Source organism: Dermochelys coriacea, chromosome 22 (genome assembly GCF_009764565.3).
Source record: "Dermochelys coriacea isolate rDerCor1 chromosome 22, rDerCor1.pri.v4, whole genome shotgun sequence".
NCBI lineage: Eukaryota > Metazoa > Chordata > Testudines > Dermochelyidae > Dermochelys > Dermochelys coriacea.
The window spans coordinates 2102106-2117145 of NC_050089.1; the positions used below are offsets into that span (position 1 = coordinate 2102106).

The 15040-nt window shown below is 45.4% G+C and overlaps 1 protein-coding gene across 6 annotated transcripts in view; it reads left to right on the forward strand.

Moving 5' to 3' along the window:
* The first annotated feature begins 1063 nt into the window (after positions 1-1063).
* Positions 1064-15040, forward strand: part of MSANTD2 (Myb/SANT DNA binding domain containing 2) — a 37107-nt gene continuing 23130 nt past the window's right edge. For 3 of the 6 annotated variants that reach the window (XR_006276653.1, XR_005289988.2, XM_038380906.2), the window contains exon 1: positions 1064-1617. Coding sequence is in view for 4 of the 6 variants with exons in the window: in XM_038380906.2 (XP_038236834.1) it covers positions 1111-1617 (507 nt within the window). In the remaining 2 variants the exon portion in view is untranslated. The remainder of the gene's footprint in view (positions 1618-15040) is intronic. The other 3 variants (XM_038380902.2, XM_038380903.2, XM_038380904.2) reach the window with 1 other exon arrangement.

Sequence of the window (15040 nt, forward strand, 5' to 3'; positions counted from 1 at the left end):
CCAGCCCTGAGCCACCTCCTGCCCTCTGAAACTCTCATCCCCAGCCCCTTCCTGCACCCCAAACCCCTCATCCCTGGCCGCACCCCCTGCAAGGGGAATGGAGTGACCAGGGGCGGGGCCTCCGAGAGGGGGCGGGGCAGGGCCTCAGAGAAGGGGCGGGGCAGGGGCGGGGCCTCAGAGAAGGGGCGGGGCCTCCGAGAGGGGGCAGGGCAGGGCCTCAGAGAAGGGGCGGGGCAGGGGTGGGGCCTCAGAGAAGGGGCGGGGCCTCCGAGAGGGGGCGGGGCGGGGCCTCAGAGAAGGGGCGGGGTGGGGCGAGGCCTCAGAGAGGGGCTGGACCGAGCGAGGCTGTTTGATTTTCTGCAACTAGAACCGCCTTAGTGTGTATCCGCAAAAGGAAAAGGAGGACTCGTGGCACCTTAGAGAGGCACCAATTTATGTGAGCAGATGCATCCGATGAAGTGAGCTGTAGCTCACGAAAGCTTGCGCTCAAATAAATTGGTGCGACTCTAAGGTGCCACGAGGGATTTGGGGCAAACATTGGGGATTGGTCCTGCTTTGAGCAGGGGCTTGGACTAGATGCTCTCCTGAGGTCCCTTCCCACCCTGATAGTCTATGAGTCCTCCTCTTCTTTTTGCCGACAGAAAGTTGGGCACCCTCTGGGGGTGCACAGGTGGGCTCAGCTGCTAGGAGAGTTTCCTGGCCCAAAGGGGCGGGCTGTGTTCTTGCACCACGGCACCGCAGTGGGTGGCGGGCAGAGCAGCCAGGCACTGTTAAGGGGCGTTGCACTGGGGGGGGGGTCACTCGGTTTTGGGGTGACACCGGTTTCAGTTCGGTTTCGCACTGGCGCACCAGGCGGGCGCCGCCAAGCCCAAAGAACGGCCCCTCCCGCCGGCCACGCGCCCCCTCGAGCCCCGCGGACAGGCAGCCACGCCCCGGCCCAGGCCACGCCCCACCCTGTCCTCCAGCGCGCGCGCGCGCGAGCCCCCCTCCCCCCGCGCCCACGGCACGTGCTTCCCGCGCGGGCGCGCTCCCCCCGCCTTCCGCCCCTCGGCCGGAAGCCCCTCCCCCAGGCGCGCGTCATCTCCGCCCGCTCGGCTCCGCAGCTCCAATATGGCGGCGCCCTGTGGCTCCTCGCAGCTCCCGGCCGCCGAGTCGCCGCTGAAGATCCCCAAGATGGAGGTCCTGTCGCCGGGCTCGCCGGGGGCGCTCAGCGACGGCAACCCCAGCCTCTCCGACCCCTCCACGCCCAGCGGCGCCTCCCCGCTGGGGCCGGGCGGGCCGGGCTCTGCCAGCGCCGCGGGGGCCGGGGCGGGGGGCGGCGGGGCGGGGGGCCGCGGCGGCGCCTCGCCCTCCGTCTCCTTCTCCCCCGGGGGCGCCGCGGCGGCCGCGGCCGCTGCCGCTTGCCGGGGCATGTCGTGGACGCCGGCCGAGACCAACGCGCTGATCGCGGTGTGGGGCAACGAGCGGCTGGTGGAGGCGCGGTACCAGCAGCTGGAGGGCGCCGGCACCGTCTTCGGCAGCAAGGCCCCCGGGCCCGCCATGTACGAGCGCGTCTCCCGGGCCCTGGCCGAGCTGGGCTACGAGCGGACCCCGTCCCAGTGCCGCGAGCGCATCAAGGTACCCGCCGGGCGGGCAGGGGGGCGCCCCGCGGCCGGGCGGGGCTAGGCAGCGAGGCCTCTGCCCGCTCCGCCGGCCGGGGCAGGGGGCCGCGCCCGCTGGGGCAGAGAGACCCGCGCCCTCCCTCGGGGCTCGCTGGCGCATCCGGCCGGACCCCGTGGACAGCTCCCGGGGACAGCGCCGGCCGCTCAGAGGAGGATCAGTCAGGCGGCGCCGTCCAGCAAACGGCTGCTTCCCGCGGGTGGGTGGCTGGGCACCCCGGCGAATCCGCCCTGCCCTGGGGTCAGTGGGGTTAGGCCGGGCTGCGAACCGGCCGTTGCCGGATACCGGAGCTGTGCCTGGTTCATGGTCCTCGGATGGATGGATGGATGGATGGATGGTTTTTTTGCTTGGCGGGGAGGCAGCGTTCCCTCCTCAGGGCTTTTCTCCCCTGGTCTGGGACTCTGGGGCAGATTGGGGAACGGGCATGTGCATGTAGTGATGAGCGAGACTCCAGAGGCAGGCTGGGTGGCTTGCTTCAGAGCATCCTGAACTTCAGATAACCATCCCGTTCTCATTGGGTGGGAAACCTCTTGCAAGCCAGTTTGCTTGCAAGACTTTGTCAGGTCCTAAATATGGTGAAAATAGCTGTTTCCACTTCCAGTGCCAGTGGAAACCAGGCAGTGTGGAGGGGCACAAACTTCAGTCAGATTTTTAGTCTGCCTTCGGAGCAAACATTCGGTGTAGTTCTTACTAGCTGAATGAGCTTGCTCCTCCTTTGTTCCAGGTTAGAATATGCCTTCTGGAGCAGCAAGAAAGAACATCTTTCACCTTGTCTTGCTAGGGCGTGAGATGAGTAGTGAAAGCCTGTTTAATTGAGGTGCTTTGAGTGTAGCAGATGTGCTTATCAGAAGTGGACAAATAGGTTTTCTTCGCGTATATAGAATGTGATGCTGAGAAGGTAGTGGAGCTTTTCACCAAATCCAGATTCACCATTTGGGTAATCTTAGTCTTCCTTATCAGACGTTTTAACCTTTGTAAGGTTAACCATTCCACACTTTTTTTTGTGAGTTTGTTTTTAAAAGGCGGAGAGAGGGACAATTATTGTTTGAAATGTTAATTTTCTAACTTGTTAAGATATGTTTTAATGCTGGTCAGCGGAAGACAAGCACTCATGGTCTAGGATTTTGACCACAATAAAATAAAAAAAAATCAGGGTTTCCAGTGATTGATGCATGTGAATGTCTAAGGTGCTTTTGTTTTTATAAAATAATTCACTTTTGTAAAGTTTCATTCAAAATGATCTGTTTAAATTTCCCAAGTCTTAATGTTTTCTTTTCTATTCCGTGATACTGACAATTAAATCATCATTCTTTGATCAGCATTTTCAGTAACATCTTGGCATTACCTCTTGCTCACATGTCTTATTGCTATGCAGTCAGTGAAGTTTTCTGTGTTCCCAATATAGTATTTCTGAGTAATCTAAAATCTAGTATTCTTAAGTACCCCCGGCATTTTGGCCTTGCAACATTTCCAAGTAAGTTTTTGAGAGTCTGGTAGAAGACATCTCAGCTGCGATTCTTCTGTGTGGAATACTTTGCCGAGAGACAGTGCTAATCAGATTCCTGTTTTACCCTCAACCCTGGATTCTGAAGACAGACTTGTCTCTGAAAAGTTGCCTTTTGCAGGGCACAACAGAAGCCAGATGGGTATCCATCTCTTGGGATATTGAGCTTTGAACCTGGTGAGGTGTGGCCCTGGATATAATTTCTTAAACAGCTGCTGTATTTCTATAGTCCACTTAATTGTAGATTAGGCAGGAATGTTTGTACCATACTACTGTGGGTTTTGGGTGGGTTTTTTGTGCATCTCAGCGGTAAGATTCACTCACATTACATTTCCATGCATTAATAGGAATGTAATCTTCATCTTCGGAGAGAAAAGTACTGTGTGTGCTGTCCCACTCTACATGTGGACTTGGTTACTCGTCTTACCTTCCAAGTGGTTGTGTCTCTCTCTCCTGCTTCTTGACATACCATCTCTTTGCAGGCCACAGGTCTGCACTGTTGCTCAGCTTAATCATTTCCATTTACACTTGAAATGCACAAAATACTTATTCTTGAAGCAGGTGCTGGTTTTATGCTTCTACTTGGTCATTTGATGCACTGTAAAACTTCTTTGAGTCCCTTGTTCTTGGGCATCTTCCAAGGATTTGCTGTGTAAATCAATTGGACTTCCATGAAACGTGTGCATTTCTAGTTTTACTACAGGTACTAGACCTGGTGAAAAATTAATTAAAACTACTCCTCACTAGGACTGCATTGTTTGTCCAGTTTTCTTTCATGACTGTCTTCCGCTGTGTCTACACTTAAAACGCTACAGCGGTGCTGCTGTAGCATTAAGTGTAAACACTTCCTATAGCAATGGGAGGGATTCTCCCATTGCTGTAGGTAGTCCACCTACTTGAGAGGCAGTAGCTAGGTCGAAACAAGAATTCTTCAGTCAACCTAGCACTGTCTACACAGGCGTTAGATTGTCTTAAATACGTCTGTGAGGTGTGGATTTTTCAGATCCCTACAAGACATAGCTATGTCGATGTAATTTTTCAATGTAGACCAGGCCTTGGTTGCTACAGGATGTGGAGGGAACCTTTATGCAGTGACTGCGGAAGACTGTTGGATTAATTCAGCTGTACTTGTTACACACTCTGGAGTAAATTTAATGTTTCCCAAGAGCATTTCATAGTAGGTTCTGTGGTGATGGCTGTTACATTTAGTGGCATTTGGAGCACTTGGTTTGGGTGAGCCTGTTGGTTTGAACAAGTCAAAAGATTGGCCCAAAAAAAGTGTCTGTATACCAAAGTGAACGTTTTAATGATTAAGTCCATTCACGTAGACTGTTCTAAGCTTATTTCTAGGAAGAGTCTCCCCAGCCCCTTCCAATTAGACTGAAAGTTTTGAACAGAACTTTGCTAGCCTGAAATGATCAAGGTTGGTAAAGTCAATGAATTAACTACATTATTTCATGCTTACGTATCACAATGATAAGCGGTTGAGGAAAACTGAAGGTTTTCTGTTATCAGGCTTGGACTTGTCATGTAGCGATATCTCCAGCAGCATCACTTAGCATTTTTGTCAGATACTTGTCTACAGACCCTTCTGAATCAATCTGATAATGAACTGGGTAGGCTATTCTAAGCATTAGAAAGTATCACTTTACAGTACTGAAACTTTCTTGCTCAGGGGTGTGAAAAAACACTTCCCTGAGTGAGGCAAGTTTCAGCTCTATAAAGTGGCAGTGTAGACAGTGCACCAGCGCTGGGAGCTACTCCCCTCATGTGGGAGGGTTGTTGTTTTTTTTTTTTTTTTACAGCGCTGGGAAACCTCTCTCCCACCGCTGGTGTCGCGACTACACAGCCACCTTAAAGAGCTGCCGTGGCAGCACTTTCATGTTGGCAGTGAAGACATACCCTTAGTATCTGTTAAAACTATTTGATTTACTTTTTTTGTGTGTGAATGGTTCCCATTGATGCACTTTCTGTGAGAGGCTAAACCTAAGGCTTGCTGCCAAAATGGACAGGTGAAGAACAGCAGTTAAATGTTAGCGCTGTCCAATAATGTGACTCAGCTGCTGCCACTTACTTAGTGAAGTTGCCTTTTTTTGGTGCATTCTTATTACATCTTGAACACATTCCATAACGGTGCTTAATGTGTTACAGTGAGTTCATGCTGATACCTAATCTTTTGCATATCCTGGAACCCTGCTGTTACGATGCTCTTCAGTACAGTCATCTGGGAGGATGAGAGTATCGTATGGAAAACCTGTTCAGAGGACCATTCAGGATAGTGCTGGGGTGCTCAAAACCAGAATTTTCTCACTAATTATCTAGCATCAGCCATGGCTGGCGCTTTTTTTTTTTTTTTTTTTTCAAAGGAGCCAAGTGTTGGTCTTGATGCAGAAATTACTGAGTGAAATTCTCTGGACTGTTTATGCACAACACCAGGCTAGATGATCACAGAGATTCTATTTTTCCATGATATAATATTAAAAAAAAATTCTATGATGGAAAAAACAGTCTGAACTTCAGTTTTCCTAGCCACGCTATATTAGTTGAACATAATGTTTTATTGATATGGTGGAACCCCATTTATCTGATCTAATTGGAACCAGGCCCCCCTCAGACAATCAAAAATTCGGATAACACGGAGAGCTAAGACCAAGGTGACGGGACTCGGGCTCTTGGCTTAATACAGAGAGCTGAATAATGGAGGCTCAGATAGACAGGGTTCTACTGTATGGATTTTTTTTTCCAAAAATGTAAAAACTAAAGATTCTCCGTAAAAACACGCAGTCTACGTTTCGTCCGTGGTGCCCCCCTCCCCCCGGGCATTTGGATTTCTAGGATCCCCGACTATCACAATTGTACTTTCTGGCTTTAAAATACCAACTCCCATGGAATTTCAGTGAGATGTGGATGCGTGGCTCCTTTGGAAATGTTGGCCTAAATTACTTAATTAAATAAAGTTATAGCTGAACCTCCACATTGATTTTTATAATCTATTTTGAGTGATATCCCTTGACATGCATTAAACAAAAAAACTAAAATTAATGATATTGCAACTATAGTGTATAAACATAAATGCCACTTTTCTTAAGTCAAGATTTATGCTTAGTGTTTTTAAACAATAACTTTATTTTGGTTTTCCTCAAACACTTACATTCCATGGAATCTATAGAATCTTGATCCACCTCCACCTACGAACTCATTTAGCCCACTCTTCTGAAGAATAGTGTTTTCCATTTTTCAGTTGTATCAAATACATGCATCATGTTTGAATTAGGGTAAAATGCAAAGCATGATCACAGTTCAAATCGCCTGTCTTTTAACATCTGCATATACTTTTCTCCACATACGCACATCTGGCCTGCAATCTAGGAATTCTCTGGACCAATCAGCTTGGTAACCATGAAGCACAGAAAATTCAGATCTTAGTTTCCAGATCAATGATATCCCAAAAGATTTTTTTTGAGCATGTATTTTCCTTATTCTATACATTTTAAATGATATCCTTAATTTTATCATTTCTTGGTCATTGATACTTTCTACTGATTGTTCAATTCAAATTGCCTTTGGTCTCATAGTTCATGTTAACAGAAGAACTATTTGCTAAAATAAATGTGGTTGTTGCCCTGTACTGCTGTTACTCTTCACTTGTATGTGAACAAAAATTATTCAGTAGAGAAACCAGGCAAAGTGATTTACATGGCGTTGGCCTAGCTACCCCGGTGCAGTAAGGTGAAGAGAGAGTCTCTATTGTTTGACTTTGATTCAGAATTTAAAAAAAAACTTTCTCCAGAATATAGCTATCACAAAACATCCAACATCCTGCATGAAGTACAAATTTATTTTTTAAGACAATGTATCTTCCCTTCACCTAAAACACTCTCTGCTTTAAAGAGTGAACAAGAGCTTAGTTCTTAACCTGAATCGCAAAGCGCAGAGATTAACTACATTAAAAACTGAGCTTTTATATAGTGCTTTGCATTGTCAGACTGATGTATGTACAATAATATGAAGATCAAAAGCTGATGTGTTCGTGAAAGTGGTGTTCCTCAGGGTTAGTTACAATACTTAGGTTATGTGGTCTCATCCCAGTCCTAACATTTAAATGCATCACTGAAAACAATACATATAGATGCACTGTGACAGTGGGCACAGTGTGTGAAATCTTAGATCAGTCAATCTCCTCTGGCCAAAACAGCAGAAATGTTCAAAGGTTCTGCTTTTAGGCTTTTTTAGAAGGGAAAAAGAGTACTGTTAAATAGTATACCTATATCATTTAAAAAAAAATACTTTGCAGTAATCTTATACAATTTAAAATCCTTTTTAAACAATTTCTCCTCCAATAACATTTACAGTCTTCTTCAGCAAAGGAAAAATTGTTTATCTTGTGCATTTGACAGCACTGTGTTTATAAGTTTGACTCACAGACAGAAATTTCATGTTAACTTGTGTCAGTTTATCTGTATCTACTGCAGCGACAACTGTCACCATCTTTCAGATTAGTGTGCCTTTCCAGGTGGACAGTACCCTTCAGAGTTGCAACTTAACATTGTATTGATGCTGGTAATGTGTTTTGAATTTGACTCAGTTTTTTAATAAATGGACTATTTATCTTCCATTGTTGTATTCAGTGTTGCCATGTTGGTCCTGGATATTAGAGCAAGGGTGGGCAAATTTTTTGGCCTCAGGGCCACATTGGAGTTCCAAAACTGTATAGAGGGCTGGGTAGGGAAGGCTGTGCCTCCCCTAACCCTATCCACCCCCTTCCACTTCCTGCCCCCTGACTGCCCCCCCTTAGAACTCCTGACCCATCCAATCCCCTCTACTCCTTGTCCCCTGACCACCCCCTCCTGTGACCCCCGTCCCCTATCCAATCCCCCTGCTCCCTGACTCACCCAGCCCCTATCCACACGCCTGCCCCCTGACAGGCCTCCCATGATCCCACTCCCTATCCAACCCCCCCCCCGCCCCTTTCAGAATGCAGCCCTGCGAACATGGGTGGAGGACTCGGGAGGAGCAGGGGCAGCTGCGCAGCCGGAGAGAAGTGGTGGCTTCCCCTTCAAAGCTCCGCTTCTCTCCGGCCGGCTGTGCAGCCGCCTGATGCTCCTCCTGAGTCCTCCGCCCATGTTCGCTGCACTCCTACCACCTGCGCCGCCTGCCTGCTCCCCTGTGGCTGCAGGTGAGCCTCCCTTCCTGCTCTTCCCTGCCCCCGCAATGCAGCCCACTCCTGCGCTGGCGCATGGCGAGCTGAGGCTGCAGGGAAGGAGGGATAGCAGGGGAGGGGCAGGAGGACAGTCTCCCTGGCTGGGAGCTCAAGGGCTGGGCAGGATGGTCCTGCGGGCCAGATGTGGCCTACCTCTGTATTAGAGAGACATGGTACATGAGGTAACATCTTTTATTGGACCAACTTCTGTTGGTGAGAAAGACAAGCTTTTGAGCTACACAGAGCTCTTCTTCAGGTCAGAAGAAAACTCAAAAACTTCTCTCTCTCTCTCTCACCAACAGAAGTTGGTCCAATAAGATGTTACTTCACACTGTTTGGCTTCAGCTAGGATGTGAATCAATTATAAAATATTGATGCTATATCCACTGTTGTGACTGAGCCCTACGTGGCCAGCCTAGTGTTGATCTCTATCTGTATAATGCTGATCTGAAGAAAGAGAACTTACAACTCAAGTGATGATTAGGTTATATTACAGAGTAACTACTTCCACTGATCTTTCCACATGATTCCCATGATCTTAGCTGAATACTTGTGTATAGCAATCATACCCCTCACTCAAAAGTGTTTGGTAGATTTCTGCTGGTCTTCAGATATTCTCAGCAGACTTTCTTACAATTAAAAAATAAAATACTTTTAAATAGTTTTCCTATGATTGATCCATTTAATCTCCAGATGTGGTTTAAATCAGAAGAAAAAAACACCCAGAAGATTCTAATTGGAAAGTCTTCTGCTAGATGACGGAGAGATAAAAGTAAGGGGGAAACAACAATCTGTATTTGAATATTAACTTAAAGTGACCAACACTAACTCTAGAACACATCTCTTGGGCATCCCATTTTAAATTAAAGATTTCAAATCATGATCCTGCACATCTACTATTGAGCTGTTCCAGTGGTGAGTTATTCACTTTTAAAAATTTGAAATTTGTTTTCTGTTTTTCTGTCTTCAACTTCCAGTCACTGGCTCTTACCCCTTTTGTCTGATAGATTAGAGCCCTGTATCGTATCCTCCCTGGGCTGATACTAATAGACCATGTTCAAGTTACCTCTTAACCTTTTCTTCAATAAGCTGAATAGATTTAAATGCCTTAAGTCTCTCAGTATGAGGCATGTTTTCCAGGACTTGATTGTTCTTGTAGCTCTCCTCTGAATAATCACCAATTTCTAAACCTCCTGTATCTCTGAATATATGAGAATAGCTCTTTCTGGTGGCAGCTGTAAGGTGGGGGGAAATTACAGTAGACAAATACAGCAATGATAGGGATGAGTTTTGGAACTTCCTTATGGACATCTTTTTGAACTATGTTGGAGGAGCAGCTCCTGGAGATTGCAGTGGGCTATTGCTGATAATTGTTGTATGTCCTCAAACTGAGTAGATCCTGTTTTTCAGAACTCTTAATATTAAGGTTTTCAAAGTAAAAATTTCTCCAAGGTGACTGAGCTGTGTCTGTTTACCCAAATATACAATGGAGGAATCTTTCTTCTGGAAATTAACTACAAGAGTATTGAAATATACAAGGTAATCTGCACTAGTCACTGTGGATAGTATAGTGGATAGTATGTGGATAGTATAGTCTGTCCCAGGTGGCAAAAGTCACATGAGTAATTCCATAAGTGTTGGTCTAGTGGCACTTAGTTCACTTTTTAAATTGTGTCCTTAACTGATTAAGGCAGACTATTATTTGGGCCTCCTGTCTTTGACAATGATGTTCTGGATTACTTTGTTGGTAGGTAAAAATCTGAATGGCCAAGATGCAATAGTTGCTGCTGAATGATTGAATGTTTGTTTTGTCGTCTTCTACATTCTGTTAAGTGTTTCAGAATTTACTGGATGTACCTGAAACTAATGAAACCCATAAATTCAGAGCAAAGTTAACTGCGGTGCACTGGAATTGTGGGTTTCTGTTTATATGGCTAAATGTACATCTACATTAGTTTCTTGAGCAAGGATGACTAAGACTATGGTCTTGCCTGTTACCTTTTCCTGTCTAACTTTTTGGTTTTGGGCAAGATTGAGAAGGTGGTATTGGTGTAATTTCTTTCATTAACTGAATTCCACACATTTCCATGATCTCAGACAATCTGGTTTCAGATGTATATATTCTCAATGGAGGCTAATATCTCTCTAGTGGTGCCTAAGGTCAAAGTGTCAGTGCTCATCCTAGTATGTCAGCAGCTCTTGATGGTGTTGACTAAATTCTAGGTTCTTCTAAGGGTGGATGAAAGAGCCTTATGCTGGAGTAAGGCCTTCTTTCAGAGGTTAATGCTGGTCTACTTATTTCCAAGAGCCATGAAATGCATGGGTTCTGTCACATCTGCTCTCTTTGGCTTCCTGTGAAGCTACAAGTGAGACACAACAAGATGTAGTGTCATCTAGGCATTAATATTGAACAATGTCACCTCTCCATCATTCCTGCTCTCAGCAGTCTCTTTGCTCTCCAGTGCTTCATGGACTGTGATCTGGATGATGAACCAGCTGTGATTCAACCCAGGTCAGAAACAACTGATCTCGGGGAGAAGCACTTAGAGGAAAGGGTGGAAGCAACATCTACAGAGGATTTCAGCTTTTTGCCAAAGTGGCTTCTGCTCTCATGATTCTATTTGATCCACCACTTCTCAATTCTTAGATGATGCTGGCCCTTACTGCCATATATTCTGCTGCTAGCCAAGACGCTTGACCTATCAGCAGTGCTTTTTGTCACTTCTGTACTGGGAGCTGCCCTTGAAATCTGCCTGCATGACCAGACCGAAGGAATTTGATAGGAAGGTATAAAGGAAGCCCTAATACAGTCTAGGATGAGGAATGCATCTGAAAAGTAATCCTTGATGGCCTTTGAACAGTATGGAGGGTGTTTTCCTTGAAGGCAAGCAAATCCACTCTGGGATGTTCTTAAAAAGCACTAATGGTGATCTTTAATGAATAAGGACTGTTATAAAGTAATCTGCAAAATGTCTTGGTCAGCAGGTGAGAGTGTGGTAGCAAAGATCTGGTGAAGAAAATAATTGTCCCCTCCAGCTCGCCCCAAATGCATGAGCTAATGCACCATGGCTTTGTTTTTGCTCAAGGAGCTGTATCTTGAGATCTTGACACAAGGAAGGACTGCTTTTAATGGTAGCTGTGTTGAAGTTCAAGTAATTCATTGATATGGAGTCTAGTTTTTTCCCTTCCTTTTACCAGTCACATGCTCAGATCTAGATCTGTCTAGTGCTTGTTACCATGATATTGGTGCCTAGATGGGTTCCTCATATCAAATTTGAAGCATTTGTACTCATTAATGCCTCCATCAGTACCAGTAAGACTTTCTGTTGTCTGTCTTTAACTGTAGCAGGAATCCTTCCCCTGTTACTCCACTTCAGGCTTTGCCACCAGAGCCTTAGCACCTAGGAACCCTGACGGTTGTGTTGCCATGAGGGGTGGCACTAGCAGTCCATGCCAGACTTCCTTGGTGCCTTGACTAAGTTGGGACTTATTCTGCTTGCTCCACTGGGCTGGATAACAAGCAAGGGTCTCTTCCCTGAATATGCATCTGCCCCATCTTTGCCATTTTTTTCCCTAAAGCCTTCTGTACTTGTGGAGATCTTCCGAACTGCCTCGTCCTTATGGAGCCATGGGTCCTCAACTTTTGTGGAAATGGACTAGACAGAGATCTCTGTAGATCTCCATCCTCAAAGGAGATGAGGTCTAGCTGCTGTTCTGCTGCTTCCAATTTGGCTTCCCCGGAGCTGTCATCTCAGATATGACAGGTTAGTAAGTAGACACTTCAAAACTTCCTGTCATTCTAATTTTTTTTCAGGAATTACTGTGGACTTCTCATTGCTCCTTAGCTGACAATGTCTGTACTAATAATATCAAGTCCCTCAGAGGATAGGAATGGTTTTACTCCGCAGCGTCTCTGGCTACTGCTGCTGCCACTAATGGAAAAAATCAAGCCAATTGGATCTCCTTGGGGTCTAAAGCATGTGCCTCAGCCATTGCAGATGAGAATCACTAACAAACTACTGCTTTAGTTAAATGAACTGAGGATGGAAGAAAAGTTCAGCATGTCTGAGGGCTAGCTGGTGACCAAATAAGTCCTAAGAGCAAATCAAGAAGTGGTGGATCTGAGATGGTCCAAAATAAGTCAGAGCTGTCTCAGCTTTCTATCTTCTTGTGTGCGGGTTGTAAGTCTTAACTTACCATACAAATGACAATTTTTGATGGGTTTGAGTTGTGTTCCCATGGACTGCATAAGGTCTCAGGGATTGCATTCAGATCTCAGGACAGAGGCAAATGGAGCTCATGAGGTCACTTTCCCCTTCTCTTCTATCTCTGTAAAGACAGCATCCTCTCAGCTATCGCAGTAGATAGCGGACATCCCTTATACGGTTACATTGGATAGAGTGGTCCCGTTTCCTCACCCCAAATTCCTGTCTCAAGTGATCTCTGGTGCTGGACATCAACCTGCTGGTTTTGTTCTCCAAGCCTTAGTAGCATCGAGGGAAGTGTTTTTTCACATCAGGGTCCCTAGTGTGGACAGAAGACTCTTAGCTATTTAAATGAGACCAAAACAATCCAAACATCCCTGGTCACTCTGGCTCATAGGGATAAGAGATAGGGTCAGTCCTGCTCAACCCACAGTGTGATTTATTTTCACAGTCTGCGTATACTTGACTGTTCCGACTTGGCACATGTTCAGCCACCTCTGGGGGTTGGATCACATTCAAATAGGTTTAAGGCAGCCTCTGTTACTTGCTTTTTCAAAATCTTCCTTGCTGAACTATGCAAGGCTGCTCTGACTTTGGAACTCTGGTCCTTTACTCAGCTTTATAACTTGGACTTGGTGGTCTTATCTTATGGCAAATTCAGGATACTCTTAACTAAGCCCTGCTTGCCTGCAGAAGGTTGGCTACTGCTTATTTATCTGCCAAGAGAGGGTCATATGGCTAGCTCTCAAAGGGTCAGTAAGGATTTCTGAATTAATAGATGGAACTGATGGTGGTTTTGACCTCTGTCCCTTTTGTGCCTTATAACTCCAGAGCAATGGGGAGGAGGCAAGTAGCCCCAATAGACACTGCTTGCTTGAAGCTTCTGAGATGAGCGCACACTTCTATCAAGAATGAAGATCTAGATGAACAATTTGAAGAATCAGTGTTACAACTTCTTGTTCTGCCAGGATGGTTTTCAACTGGATTTTGGTATTTGCTCCCTATAGGCTCTAGTGACAGTTTTGAGTAAGCATGTTGGACTCTGACACTAATTCCAGTCTCTTGAATCATCCTCTCATTTAAAAGTTCTTCAAGGCACTAGTTACTGAAAGCATTTCTAGTAAGAGATGTTAAACTCCAAACCCTTTCAGTCCCCTCTGTGTTGGTTTTTTTGTATCTGCTACCATGGCAAGAGGACTTCTGAGATGGGAACTTTAGTAATATAAAGATGTTTAATGTACCATTCATTGGATGGGCTCTACCCACCATTCCGAACTTCATCCCAGAAGGAGAGTTTACTGGTCTCAGAATACAATTTCATTCTTTCAACCAAACTGTCTTTTTTTATTAAAAAAAATAAATAAATAAAAACCTGCTTGCACAACCCGCCTGAGCAGAACAAAAATTCAGATCACCCATGTTTTTCATCCAGTATGTAGATTTTTTTCAGGCCTAAAGGGACCATTTTGATCATCAAGACTAACCACCTGCTTAACGGAAGCCAGAGAATTTCACCCAGAAATTCTTGCATCAAGCCTGTAATTTCTGCTTGGGCTAGAACATATCAACAGCCCTTTGTTTTCAGTTGGGTTTTTTGTTTAAAACTTCCTGGTAATTTTAGTGTCTTATTACAAAATTAAAGGGAGTTTTCTGGATAAATATTCTTCTCCTGTATCTTTTGTTTGAAGTTTTGTTTTTTATACTTCCATGTTCTGAAATGTAATTGGATAGCTTTTCATTTTGAATCCATTTTAGCATGAAAAGTAGTTCACTAGCATTTCATTTGCTCTGAATGCTGATAGCATGGATAACTATCTCCAACAGTGGTAACATGTATGTGCTGGACATTGGATTGAAAACAGTACATACACCAGTGCTCAAGTCATTCTGATACTTCTGAATTGGCTCCCCCAAAGCCTGGACTGGCTCCTGACTCCAGAAGAGGAGAGACCAGTTAACGAGCTACCATCTCTCCTTCCAAAGTGGGAAGCTGTGTTCAGAGAGTTCTGGCACTTCCAAAATATGGGTGAAAATCAGTAAAAACTGAATAATAGCTCTGGTAAAATCTGGGAAATTTTCAGTAAAAATCAATAAACTGAAAACAAAGGGTCATAAATCTATTCTTGATCAAGATCTGGAGTATTTTACAGCAAAGATTTGTAAGACCATTACCTGGTCATACATAGACTTTTAGTAAGCACTACAAAAGACCTTCCCTTTGAATTTTTTCCCTTTAATTGGAAACTGTTTGCTCTTGGAGAAATAAACAAGAAGCTGAGGATCACTGACTTGTACAAGATTTTATCTGTTAACACTTTGAGCATGTGTGGCAGCTCCTCAGCCCTTTTCAGTCGTTTCCATGGAACTTGTTACTTTTGCTTAGCTACGCTGGTGATTCATAACTAGATCAGGTGAGTCAGGTATACAGCTTCAGAAAACATAGCTGCAGTGGGAAACTGATTGGTGGGGATA